At 37.3% G+C, this 11,202-nt stretch overlaps 1 protein-coding gene across 1 annotated transcript; it reads right to left on the reverse strand.

Annotated features, from left to right (window-relative positions):
• Position 1: 1 nt before the first annotated feature.
• On the reverse strand, positions 2 to 9,283 carry LOC138212985 (proline-serine-threonine phosphatase-interacting protein 1-like). The gene is made up of 15 exons (XM_069173752.1): positions 9,153 to 9,283; positions 8,564 to 8,664; positions 8,227 to 8,301; positions 7,468 to 7,502; positions 7,277 to 7,383; positions 6,853 to 6,915; positions 6,484 to 6,576; positions 6,046 to 6,091; positions 5,769 to 5,848; positions 5,246 to 5,344; positions 3,748 to 3,844; positions 3,440 to 3,530; positions 3,131 to 3,213; positions 2,768 to 2,883; positions 2 to 2,667 (listed from the first exon to the last, which is right to left on the reverse strand). Exons 1-15 carry the CDS (start codon positions 9,183 to 9,185, stop codon positions 2,536 to 2,538), a joined length of 1,251 nt encoding a protein of 416 aa, XP_069029853.1. The 5' UTR covers positions 9,186 to 9,283; the 3' UTR covers positions 2 to 2,535.
• Positions 9,284 to 11,202: the final 1,919 nt, after the last annotated feature.

Genomic DNA, 11,202 nt, shown 5'->3' on the forward strand with positions numbered 1-11,202 from the left:
GTTCAAGGGGAATCAAGTTATTTATTCACGTGCTTTTTAAGTTACTGTTACCTCTAAATGGTTTTTTTTTCTTAGAAATACTGAAACACTTAGAAAAGCCAAAGTTGTATATGGCTACTTGACCGATTTTATTTTTCCTGTTAATGTGTGGTCATCCCCAGTGAGGACGGAAAGGAGTCATTTGGAGCTCATGTCTGGGGGTGTTGTATGGGATGTATTCCCTTGTGCGCTAGTTTGCACTACGGCTGGAGCTCTGGAGATATTTCGTGGTTGGTTAAATGCATAAGCTATGCTAAAAAGTAAACGTACACTATTCCTAAGACCCTGTTTTGACCAGACTTCGTGAAAATAGAAAATCTTTTTACCATAGTGAAGACTCAAAGTTTTGATCTCAATACAGCCCAATGTTTTAGAGCGACTTGATGGACATGGACAGAATAAAAAAAATGAAGCAAAGTCAACTTTTCTTTATTGTTTTGGAGCAGCTCTGCATTCATTCTTAAAGGCATTTTTAGTAGAAAGACTTCGTTATGTTCACAAATATTCAGGTTGTGAATAATGTACATTCTGTTTCGGTGTGGATGTTCTCTGAATCAGGCTTCACCAGTGAGGCATTGCCAATATATAGATTGTGAATCAACCTTTCGGTCTCCAGTGCCATTAGAGGGAATATTATCAGTGTTACCTTGTATGCGTAGATTCAGTTTGTTACAGCCACAGACTTCCCTCTGTTCAGTTTGATTGTTAGTTATAACCCTGATTACAAAGAACTATGACACATTATTTTATCATTTTTTTGTGAAATTGTGCATTGTTTTAATATTTTTGAGCTGTTACGTTGACTCCATAGATATTTAGCTAGTGCCGCAGAAAAAATACGAGAAACAAAACTGTGTATAGTCCGGAGAACAGGTAGAAGACAAATAAACTCATACATTTCAACTCGATTGTTTTAATTATATTTTCATCCTCATCGTTTTATATGTGTAAATATGTTTCCGATTAAACCATGATGCATACACAGGTAATGATTTGGTGTGTAATCAGTTACAAGGAAAATGCAGTATATAATGTTGAAACAAAAAGCTGTTCCATCAGCTGACAAATGTGAAAATAGTTTCCTAAATTAACTTAGTTTTTGTATTTTGATCATTATTAGTTGCTACCATGGCGACTGTTAATCTATCCACAGTTCACAGAAAATACTGTGAATACGGTACACAACCATCTTCCCTATCCCTCATACACATGCTAATATGCTACCTATCTGAAGTCGACTGTATGATCGACTGTATGATCATCCCTATGCACTATTAGTTTGGACACATTTCTAAAAAATGAAGAAAAAGAAAGGAGCAATGGCAGAAGCAGACACATCTCTTTTCTAGAGAAAGGTGTTCATCTAAAAATTGCCACTTTGTTAACGTCGTAACCACTTAACTATCAAATGGATACGCATGATGTAACACTTCAAAAGCAGCGCTTAAGGCAGTGAATATTTTTTTAATTTTTTTTTTTATCAATTTCAGATACATTTAGTTGTATCTGATCTGACAACTCATTTCAGTTGACTTGTTCTCATGCAGAGATTTGATTGCACGTTCTTTTTTTTTAGGAACTGAAATCATTTGTATCTGTTCATCAGACTCATGTGGAAAATATGACAAACTGACAAAATGTTGTCATTGGACACCATTTTAAAATGGTTCCTTTACATTTTTCAACACTAGATGTATTAACATTCCTCAGTCCTGTGAGACTGTATGTACAGTATCATAAGTATAGGGAGAAAAGACCAAGATCAACATAACAAATGAGGCAACAGGGTTGCAATATAATATCTTTGTGTAACTAACTCTCAAATAATTAATCCCACTGATCAATTCAGAAATCTTTCTGAGAACCTTTACTGTGTAAGTGGGCAATGAAGCTGATATAAGTTGATGAAGACAAATCTTAAACTTTTGTAAACTGCTCAAATAACCTTCTGCCTCGTAAATGACAACAGATTTAAAATCCAGGTACAGATAATATACCAGTTTGTACATGAGCTCTGATTCTAAAGAGCACTCATCTAGGAGGCCTGACTAAGTTCTGTGTGAATCTGTGAGTCTGTGGGCAGTGTTGTGTGCAGTATGTGTTCACTGTCATGTATGCGTTTTTGCAAGCTTGACACATGATGCGACACATGATGCAACACTTGCCTGTATTTTAAGCATATTCACATGCGTGGGTTTGTTTTGGTGTGTGACTGTGTGTGTTTGGATGTATTTGTTAGTATCGTCTTATTTTTATATGAGCAGCTACTTCAAATATTCCTGTTGTGAAGACACACGACTATTTAGGCAGTCACTCACTTCCCTTTTGGGGACAAAAAGCAAGTCCCAATAAATAAATAATTACATTTCATGATGAAATTTGGTCAAGAGTTGGGGTTAGGCAAATAGAGATCATCTACACAGTAAGTCTTTCACTTAATGCCAATTCATTTAATTTCCTCTAAAGTGATGGAAACTTGTCTGTCTGTGTGCATGTTTAAATTTTGCCCAGATAGTTTCCTGGCACCAGTCCAGTCAGCCCATTCCTCTTTACGTTCCACCAGCCGTCTTCTCCTTGTTCCAGCACTCGGACAATGTCCCCTCTACTCATAGATAGTTCATCTTCTTCCTGACCAGTCAATGAAAACATGGCACATGTCTTGTTTGATGTACATTTTGGAATGTGAAAAAATAATAATGTGACCAAATAATGGGCTCCTGGTTATCACCTGTGCAGTGTATTCATACAGCACAACATAGAAGTCTTCACCAGCTGGAGCTGTGGCCATCGATGCTTCTTGTGGAAGGCCTGGTAGAGGTGCATACCCTCCATCTGAAGTCTCCACTGAAACCAGAGTCAAAGCAGGCAGGCGCAAAGGCAAAATATTTAGAAAGCTTCTCTTTAGAAATCAAAAAGAACAAACAGGACATTTGTATTTCATTCAGTCCAAATATACAAGGTCAAAAGTAAAGATCCACTGGGAGAATACAATATCACCAAAATGTGTAAGGCAGAGCCAACAATGCTCTGATAGTTTTGTTCCTTTTTAAAAACACATCAATGTAACTTGGAGAGTGATTGCAGTACTTACTCTCTCCAATAGATGCCAGGGTTGATTGTGAGTTTTGAGGACTGTCGATGTACACAGAAAGTCTAAGTAGAGGGTCAGAGCATCTGTAGGATCCAGATCAAAACAGGTATTTAAGACACACCCAATGACTTCTAGAGATTCAACGAACACATAGCTCCAAAGAAGTCCTCTGCTTTAAATAAAGTTGATAATAAACCAGGAGGAGCTGATGTTTTCACTGTTACTGTTACTTTGCACTCCTCATATGTCAGTCTTTTATCCCCAGCAGGTTATAAGCTACATTCCCAGTGTTATCTTCTTGTGTTTTACCTCCTTGTCATGTCTTCTCCTGCAAATTGAGTTTGACCATTTCTGTTTCTGTCTGTCTCCGTCTGGTAGTAGCTTTCAAAGACTATAGGCTCTGTGAGAAGAAAAGAGAAACTGCTCATTGGAGAAGTGAGGTCAAGTGTTGCTTTCTCGAAGCACTCTCAACTGTTCTTTTGTTTTGGTACTTTTTCTCACTTCTTTTTTCCACTTTATAGTTTCCTCTGAAGGAAAATACAAGCTGATAGTTGAGAAGTCTCTAAATCTTTTTCCAATGATTATAAATGCCTGCCTGGCCCACAGTGAAAACTCACCTGGTGGCCTCGTGCCTGTGCCTTTCATCGCTATGAAGCAGTTGGTGTCGTTGATGATGTCACATTTCTCCAGAAACTTCCTTATGACCTCGTAAAACTGATTTAAAAAAAAAAAGAGGAAATGAGAATTCTCCAGTGATGCTGAATAACTCAATAGGTCATCTACACAAAATTTCTGTGGTCAGAGACTTTTAACCGTATCAGTGTAGATTTAAAATTTGTAGTAATACCAGCAAAGGTAACGTAACACTCCTCTTTCTGGCCCAATTATTAAACCAAACAAAATAGGCCAAAAACGTTCAAATGCATTCAGCAATATGATTATTCTATTCAGTCATAGGCAATGGGTTTGATTGGTCTCATTATCATTTCGATAATTTCAATGATGAAAGTATTCTATCGAAGTATTCTTATGCTCTTGATCAAACACAACTATCATATTTTTGTATTGTCTTAGCAAAATTGTATATTCACAAAAGTAAATGTTATAACAGAAAACTTAAATGAATGAATGAATAAATATAAATGAAATGCGACAATAGGCAACGTACAACCCAAATTGACAGGTGGTATGTCACTTTGTGGAAAGTGGCTCTAATAACACATTTGGACACATCGGCAGGATTTCAGAGTCACAGTCAGAATATGAAACCACTTTACTGTCATTTGAAAATCATTGCACACATCCAAGCTACAGAAGAGGAGGGACAAACATGTACATCCCTCCATGTATGGCCCTCTGTTGGGCAAACATAATAAAAACCACAGAATCGAAGATGATGACAGAAAAGAACACATTAAGGCAGTTAATGGCGCAACTTGCACCAGATTTGCACATGCATCAGGGGGCAGGGCCTGTCTAACGTGGCGGAGCCATAGACTGTACGGCCCTGTATGTATGTCTATGGTACGGCCTACCGCTTCCAAGTCCAAGTGCCATACCACCAAGAAACTGTACGTACCGAAGTGACATACCACCTACCAATTTGGGAACTTGGCCCTACTGACGTTGAAACTATTTAGCACTCTATAAAATGTGTAATTTCCTCAACTATTTTCTTCACGTAATTTATTTACACTTGGCAGTGTATTTCTGTGTTGTTCAGATTTGCAAGAAAATGTAAAGAAAAACAACAACTAAAAACTCTCGTGAGACTGTCAGGGGTCAAGATAGGTTTGTATGCATGGCTTCATCTCAGAGCTCCAACTCACCAGCAGAAAGTTAGCTGGATCCTCTAAACAACAAAATAACTGTTTGCTTACTGGCATTTGTGCTTGTGCATGGTGTTGTATTAAAGCATATTCCAATATCATCATATTATCGTATCAGAGCAATATAACAGCATGGAGATCTGGTCACTGGTGTGTTGGTATAATACCATTGTTTGCACCATCATGATAGTGTCCAAATTATTGTGCTATTTGTAGAAATTAATAGAGTATTTTAAATATGTGAAGACTGCATCTCTTTACACAAATAGAGACAAAATTAACTCACCTCATCATCTTTGACACACTGCATGGAGAAATGATTGCAATGGTCCCAGAGAGCACACCTGAGCATCTTGATGCGATCTCCCTCCAGTTGTTGAAACACCTGAAAAACACAACAACAAAAAAACTAGTTTTAATTGTACTATTTACAAATTAATGTTTAGTAACTTGGTGTCTGCAGAGACACATTATTGTTCCTTTTTTCTCTCCATACTGCTTCTCAAGCTGTGCAACACACACTGACAGTATGATCAGCACGCAAGGCTGACATGCCAAGTGTAGAGTACCATTACAAATAATTTACTGGAACTCATGTGATTGAGTGAGTTTTTGTATGATTGTGTGTATGAAGTTGTTCCCTTTTTGGCATGCTCAGTATTACATAAAGTGTACTTCCTCACAGGTCAGTGGGGTTTTGCACTGCTGTTGGACGAGGTTTGGTGTGAGGTTTAGTCTGCGGTGTGAGAAGTGCTTAACCTGGATTGTGACTGGTTAGAGCAGCTAAACAGAAATAGAGTTGTCAGTACCTCGCATGTGCTTTTGTGTGTTTCCTCCCAGTCCTGGCGAACAGAGTCTAGTTGAAAAATGTTGGTGGAGTACAGATTCTCTGTGAAAGATTAAAGGAGTCATTATTTTTAAGGTTTTAAGATTTTCCTTTAAGAAATATAGTGCAGAATTTCAGTAAAGTATTTTCAAAACAATTCATAATCACTAGGTGCATTTAGAAATGACATGAATACAGTGAAATACAAATGTTTGCAGGTTAAGAAATGATGTTTGATGTATCGCGACTTTGGGTCCTACCTGCCTCCTTGGCTGCCTGTCTGCATTGCTTGATCCTGTGACGTACCTGTGAAGCAGACATTACACAGGAAGTGACATGCATGTCGTGACAAAGTGTCTGATCATGAGCCAGAGAGACTGAAATGTAACTCGATTAATTTGGAGAATGGCATCCGATTGAATATACTTCAGAAGACATGAAAGATGTCACAGTAGCTCATGAACATATTCCAGTTCCGCCTTGTTAGCTGTTGCACAACTGCAGCAAAGTCTATTAATGTTGCCCTGCTGTCAGCTGGAAACTTGAACAGAGCTGATTGGATGGTCATTTTTGTGTTGTTGGTGATGAATTTTTTTTATACCTTTTAAAGTTTGTATTTGGATTCATCCAAAGAGGGCAACAATTGCTTGAATTGGTGTGACTCTGTTTTGGAAAGGTCACCATTGTGTTCATTGTACCTTTTCAGGGGTCTTGAACATGGCATTTGTTTTCTCAGCCGCATGTTCTGCTTCGTCAGCATCCCTGCATTTCAGCTCATAGTTCTTCTTAGACTGGGAGAAAGAGAAACACTGTACAGGCCACATACTCCTACCAAGGACAGGAACAACACTTATTTTGTCAAATTTACTGATGCAACAAAATACATATACTTTATATGTATTTTTTTCTATACTACATCCTAGTACATGCAAAAATACATATTCGTAATTTATGTGCATTGATCACAATATATGACATCAAATCAGTTACTTCACAGTGAGAAAATGAATTATGTTTTATAACTGGTTTTATTGATGCCTACATTAATACATAGCAGTTTGTCTTACCTCCATTGTCTTCTTGAACAACAAAATCTTTTTCCTTTGAACCTTCTCCATGATGCTTTCAAACTAGAAACAGAAAGGGTGAAGTTAAAATGTTTAAAGTTTGCAAGTACTGTTTCTATGCACACCTGATACCGACTGTGATCATATAGGTCTTTAATATGAAGTGACACATGACTGGACGCATTCTTGTGAACCCGATTCTTAGGAACTATACACTTATTGTACTAGTTCAATGGTGTACCTATTAAACTGGTTACTACTATTGCAGCCATTAGACTTACTTAGTTACTGTACATTATTTTGATGTGCAATGATAGTAAGAGTAAACCAAGAAACCATTATTAATACCAGGGCACTCAAACTTTATTCTTTTTTACTTTTGAACAGTAAGTCAATTGTTTAGCAGCACAAATTAGTCGCCCACCTTCTTCCTCTGCTCTTTCTGACGTTCTCTGAATGTCTCAATCTTTTTCACCTCCTCTTTCAATATGTCAGATAGATGGATGTGAGAGTTCCCGACATTTTCTATTTCTGCAACCAGAAACATCCAAAATGATTAATTTGGCACGTAAACTCAACTTTGGTTTCATTCGTCCAGCGTGCAAAAGGACTTACGAGTTTTTAATTGGTCGAAGGATGCTCTCAAAGTGCTGTAACAACAAGACACATTCATGATCAGCGATGATTCACTGACCTCTCTGCAGTTTTATTCTGTTTACAAAGAGGTGGATTAACTTCACAGTTTAGTATTGTAATGGCTGGTGACTAAATAGCTACAACAGGGCAGTTTGAAATGAACCACCAAAGACACCTCGCTGACATTTGCTGCAAAGAGTAAATTGTGGTTCATCATTTTACCAAGTTGATGCATAAAACAGCATGGAGATTCAGACTTTGTACTTTGTAAAAACAGTTTAAATCTGGTATTAATTTACCAAAAGGATTCCCTCATCGTACGGCCAAATGTTTCTTGGTGTTAGAATATAGTGAGTTCTCTAATAATACTGTAGGTTAATGACTTGAAGGGGAACAGGAAAGTGACAACCGATAATAACTGTATACTGACAGAGGGGCTTCTGCACTAGGTGGTACACGCACAGTTTCACAGACTCACAAATGTGTGTTTCCTCTAAAAAGAATGTGAGTCAGAGGCGCCTGACTGATACTTTATATTTAATGTTGCAGGTCAGTTTCAATTAGCATTACAAAGTACTCATCAATACTACCTTAGCAAAAGGAATCTGGCCCTTTCCTAAACTAGAATTATTTATTTTTTTCAGCCCATATGTTGTATTAGCTGTACAGTCTGTGAATACAGTGCATCGTATAGACCCCACAGCCAGAATGCTTTAAATATGACGACATGTTTTTCACCTGATCTCAGAGTGTCCTCCAGCTTTGCGAGCAATGGTCACCAGTTCCTTTCCATACTTCTCCTCTGCTAGTGCCCTGTGCAGCGTAAACAGATAGAGCTTTACTCATTTCTATGGAGACCACAATTTGCGTTTGAGTATGTAGTTGTAAAACTGAACTGTGTTATACGTTCCTGTCCTAACAAAAGAGACACATTATAAACTTTGTCTCGGCATGCCTTTACAATCATCTGCACCTTTCCCCTTCCACTGACGCTTCGGCGGTTTTGCTCTTTGAGATGAAGAAACGCTGAATTTGTTTAATGAGCCAGAACATGATTTATACAAACTGATGCTACCTCATCTTCAAAAGATCCTCCACATCTTTGCACTTCTGCCTTCCATCTCGTAACCTTTGGATCACAGCTTCATATCCGGCATGACAAGTGAAGTCAGACCCCTGTATTGAGAAGACAGGAAGGCCATTAAACAGCACTGCTCAAAAACTATTTCAACATGTCCTTGAGACAATCATAGCCTCACTGTGTTCAAAATGCAGAAGTAACTCGAGGCAAAGATAGTTGCATGTGACATGGCTGCATGGTACTTCGTCTTCAATAGTGTCAGTTGAACACACCTCAACTTTACTACTCAACAGTGCAGTTATTTGATATAAATTAGTAAAAAACAACAACAATTAAGACACTTTTAATACTTCATAACACTTCATATTATCCTGTATTCTGCCTGTTGTCTCTGTTGGTAGTTTACTTGATTTAACATCAAAGTCATGTAAATGTGGACTAATTTTGAACTGCAGACAACAGTTGTAAGTTCAAATGTACTGTATAGAGCAGATTGTAGTTCACTAAGACGAAAGATAAAAGATCTTTGTATTTTCAGGAAGGTCAACATAAGCAGAGCTTGCGACCACAAAAATAGACTTACCCAGAAAGCGTCTTTAAACATCAAAGGAACCATCGCAGTCGTTACTTGCTTAGACTTCCTCGAACACAGTTCTTCACTATGAACTTCACTTAAAGGACTTTTCTCTGAAATTATTTGCTCAAGAAAGTTCTCGTAGGTGTAACAAGATACAAGTAAACTGTTTAAAGCCTTGAGTGGCCTGAACATCAGTGAGTCATTTTGAATGAGGAAGAGCTTCTGTCCCATGATGTCACTGACCACATTCAGCTCAGCCCCTATGTGAAACAGCACCTCTTTCATTATCACTTGGACTATAGAAGACTGCATGTCTTATTCAAAGGTGTCAGTACATCATTTATATGTGTCTGCTTAGGTAATGGTTTGTGTGTGTTTGATTTGTTTTGTAGGTCCATCTCAGTATTGCAGTAACAAAGTCACACATCATTGTTTCAGTCCACCTGTGAGTAATACAGAGATCGAGGGCTAATAGTTGACCAGCTGTTCGCTAACAGTGGCCATGTTAAATACTAACTTATCATTATCTTACCTTAATCAATTTATAATAATACTTTAACAGTATGTTAATGCATTAACATCATACAAATCAGTTTGAATTCAATCAGGAAGGAGCATAATTTGTGTTGTTAAAGTGGCTTCTACAATGTTTTACTAATTTGTTTGGCTGTCTTTTTTTGAATTATTTTGTCGTTTTATTTTTACAAGACCCCAAAGTGTAAATTGCATGTGGCAAAAATAGAGGATATTATTTCAATCAATATATGATCAGCAATTTGAAAAATCTTTTTTTACATGATCTCTAAAGAAGTCTTTTCATTCAGTCATGTGGTGACCACAAGGGGGGGCTAGAAACCTTTGGAAAACCTCAACTACTTCGGTAAAAGTATCAAACTGGGCTAAAACCCACCGGCTGCAGAGTCAACCGTTCTTAAATCTCTACGGGGGTCGGCCATAAACTCCTTTAAATCTCTCGATCCAGTTGAGATGAATACAAATCTGTGCCTCGGGCATCTCTCAGGGAAGACACGGACACGTGAATGAGCACATAGAAGCTTATTATTGATTTTCAAAGTGCGGAGAAGGACAGACAGTGGTGTCTCTCACCAGTCGCTCAATGAGATGTGTGAAAATCTTTGGCTCTCTCACAAAGCTGGGGGATCATTCTGTCACACACCTAACAACATTTTAAATGGACAGTACAAATCAATACAGCCAACGGAGAATAATGGAGCTCCGTCGACTTTACTGTCTTTATTTGCTCCATATTTATGTACTTTTTGAAAGTATTAGACACCTCGAGCTGCATTTATAATTTCTACATATATTCCATTGTTATATTGATTAATTGACTGGACAAATAAATCTTATTTTGGGTGATATATTTAAGAGCTCACTTACTGGCTACTATTTGAAAATCAGTTTTTTATGAATTAATAAAAATAGGTTTAATCTGTTTGACAATGCCTTTTTAATTTTAAATAATCCAGTGTGTTTTTTAAATGCCTTAATATCTTAAGATGTATGAGAACTTTCCCAACCCACGTGGGAACAGTTCATCAATGTTCAGACCACATTTGTTTTTGAGAACATTTACTTTATCTCCACATTTTGGGGGTGTGTGATATACTTAGTGCTGGATATCTTTAAAATAATTTTGATACCGCTACGGTGACTTCAGTACCTGTTTCTGAATGATAAAATGTAAAATTTTTTTTTTAACGATAAGACAATTTAATTACACATTACTGTACTAGGTTAGGTTAGGTTAGGTTAGGTAGTTACTTTATTAATCCCCGAGGGGAATTTTTGTCGCTACAGCAGCATACAGAAGCAATAAGATAATAATAGAACAATAGAAAAGCAATAAAATAGCAGTAAAAATATAAAATATAAATATAAAATATAAAATGCACAGTATATACAGTATATACAGTGCCGTATATATCTATATATATTATATACAAACAACCAAGAAACAGACAACAGTGTTATTGTTATGTGATGTATTTTGCCAGAGGTGAGTTATTGTACAGTCTTATTGCGGTCGGCAGGA

Source organism: Embiotoca jacksoni, unplaced genomic scaffold, assembly GCF_022577435.1.
Source record: "Embiotoca jacksoni isolate LCO1_2020_lvr unplaced genomic scaffold, fEmbJac1.0.p SCAF_6, whole genome shotgun sequence".
Lineage (NCBI taxonomy): Eukaryota > Metazoa > Chordata > Actinopteri > Embiotocidae > Embiotoca > Embiotoca jacksoni.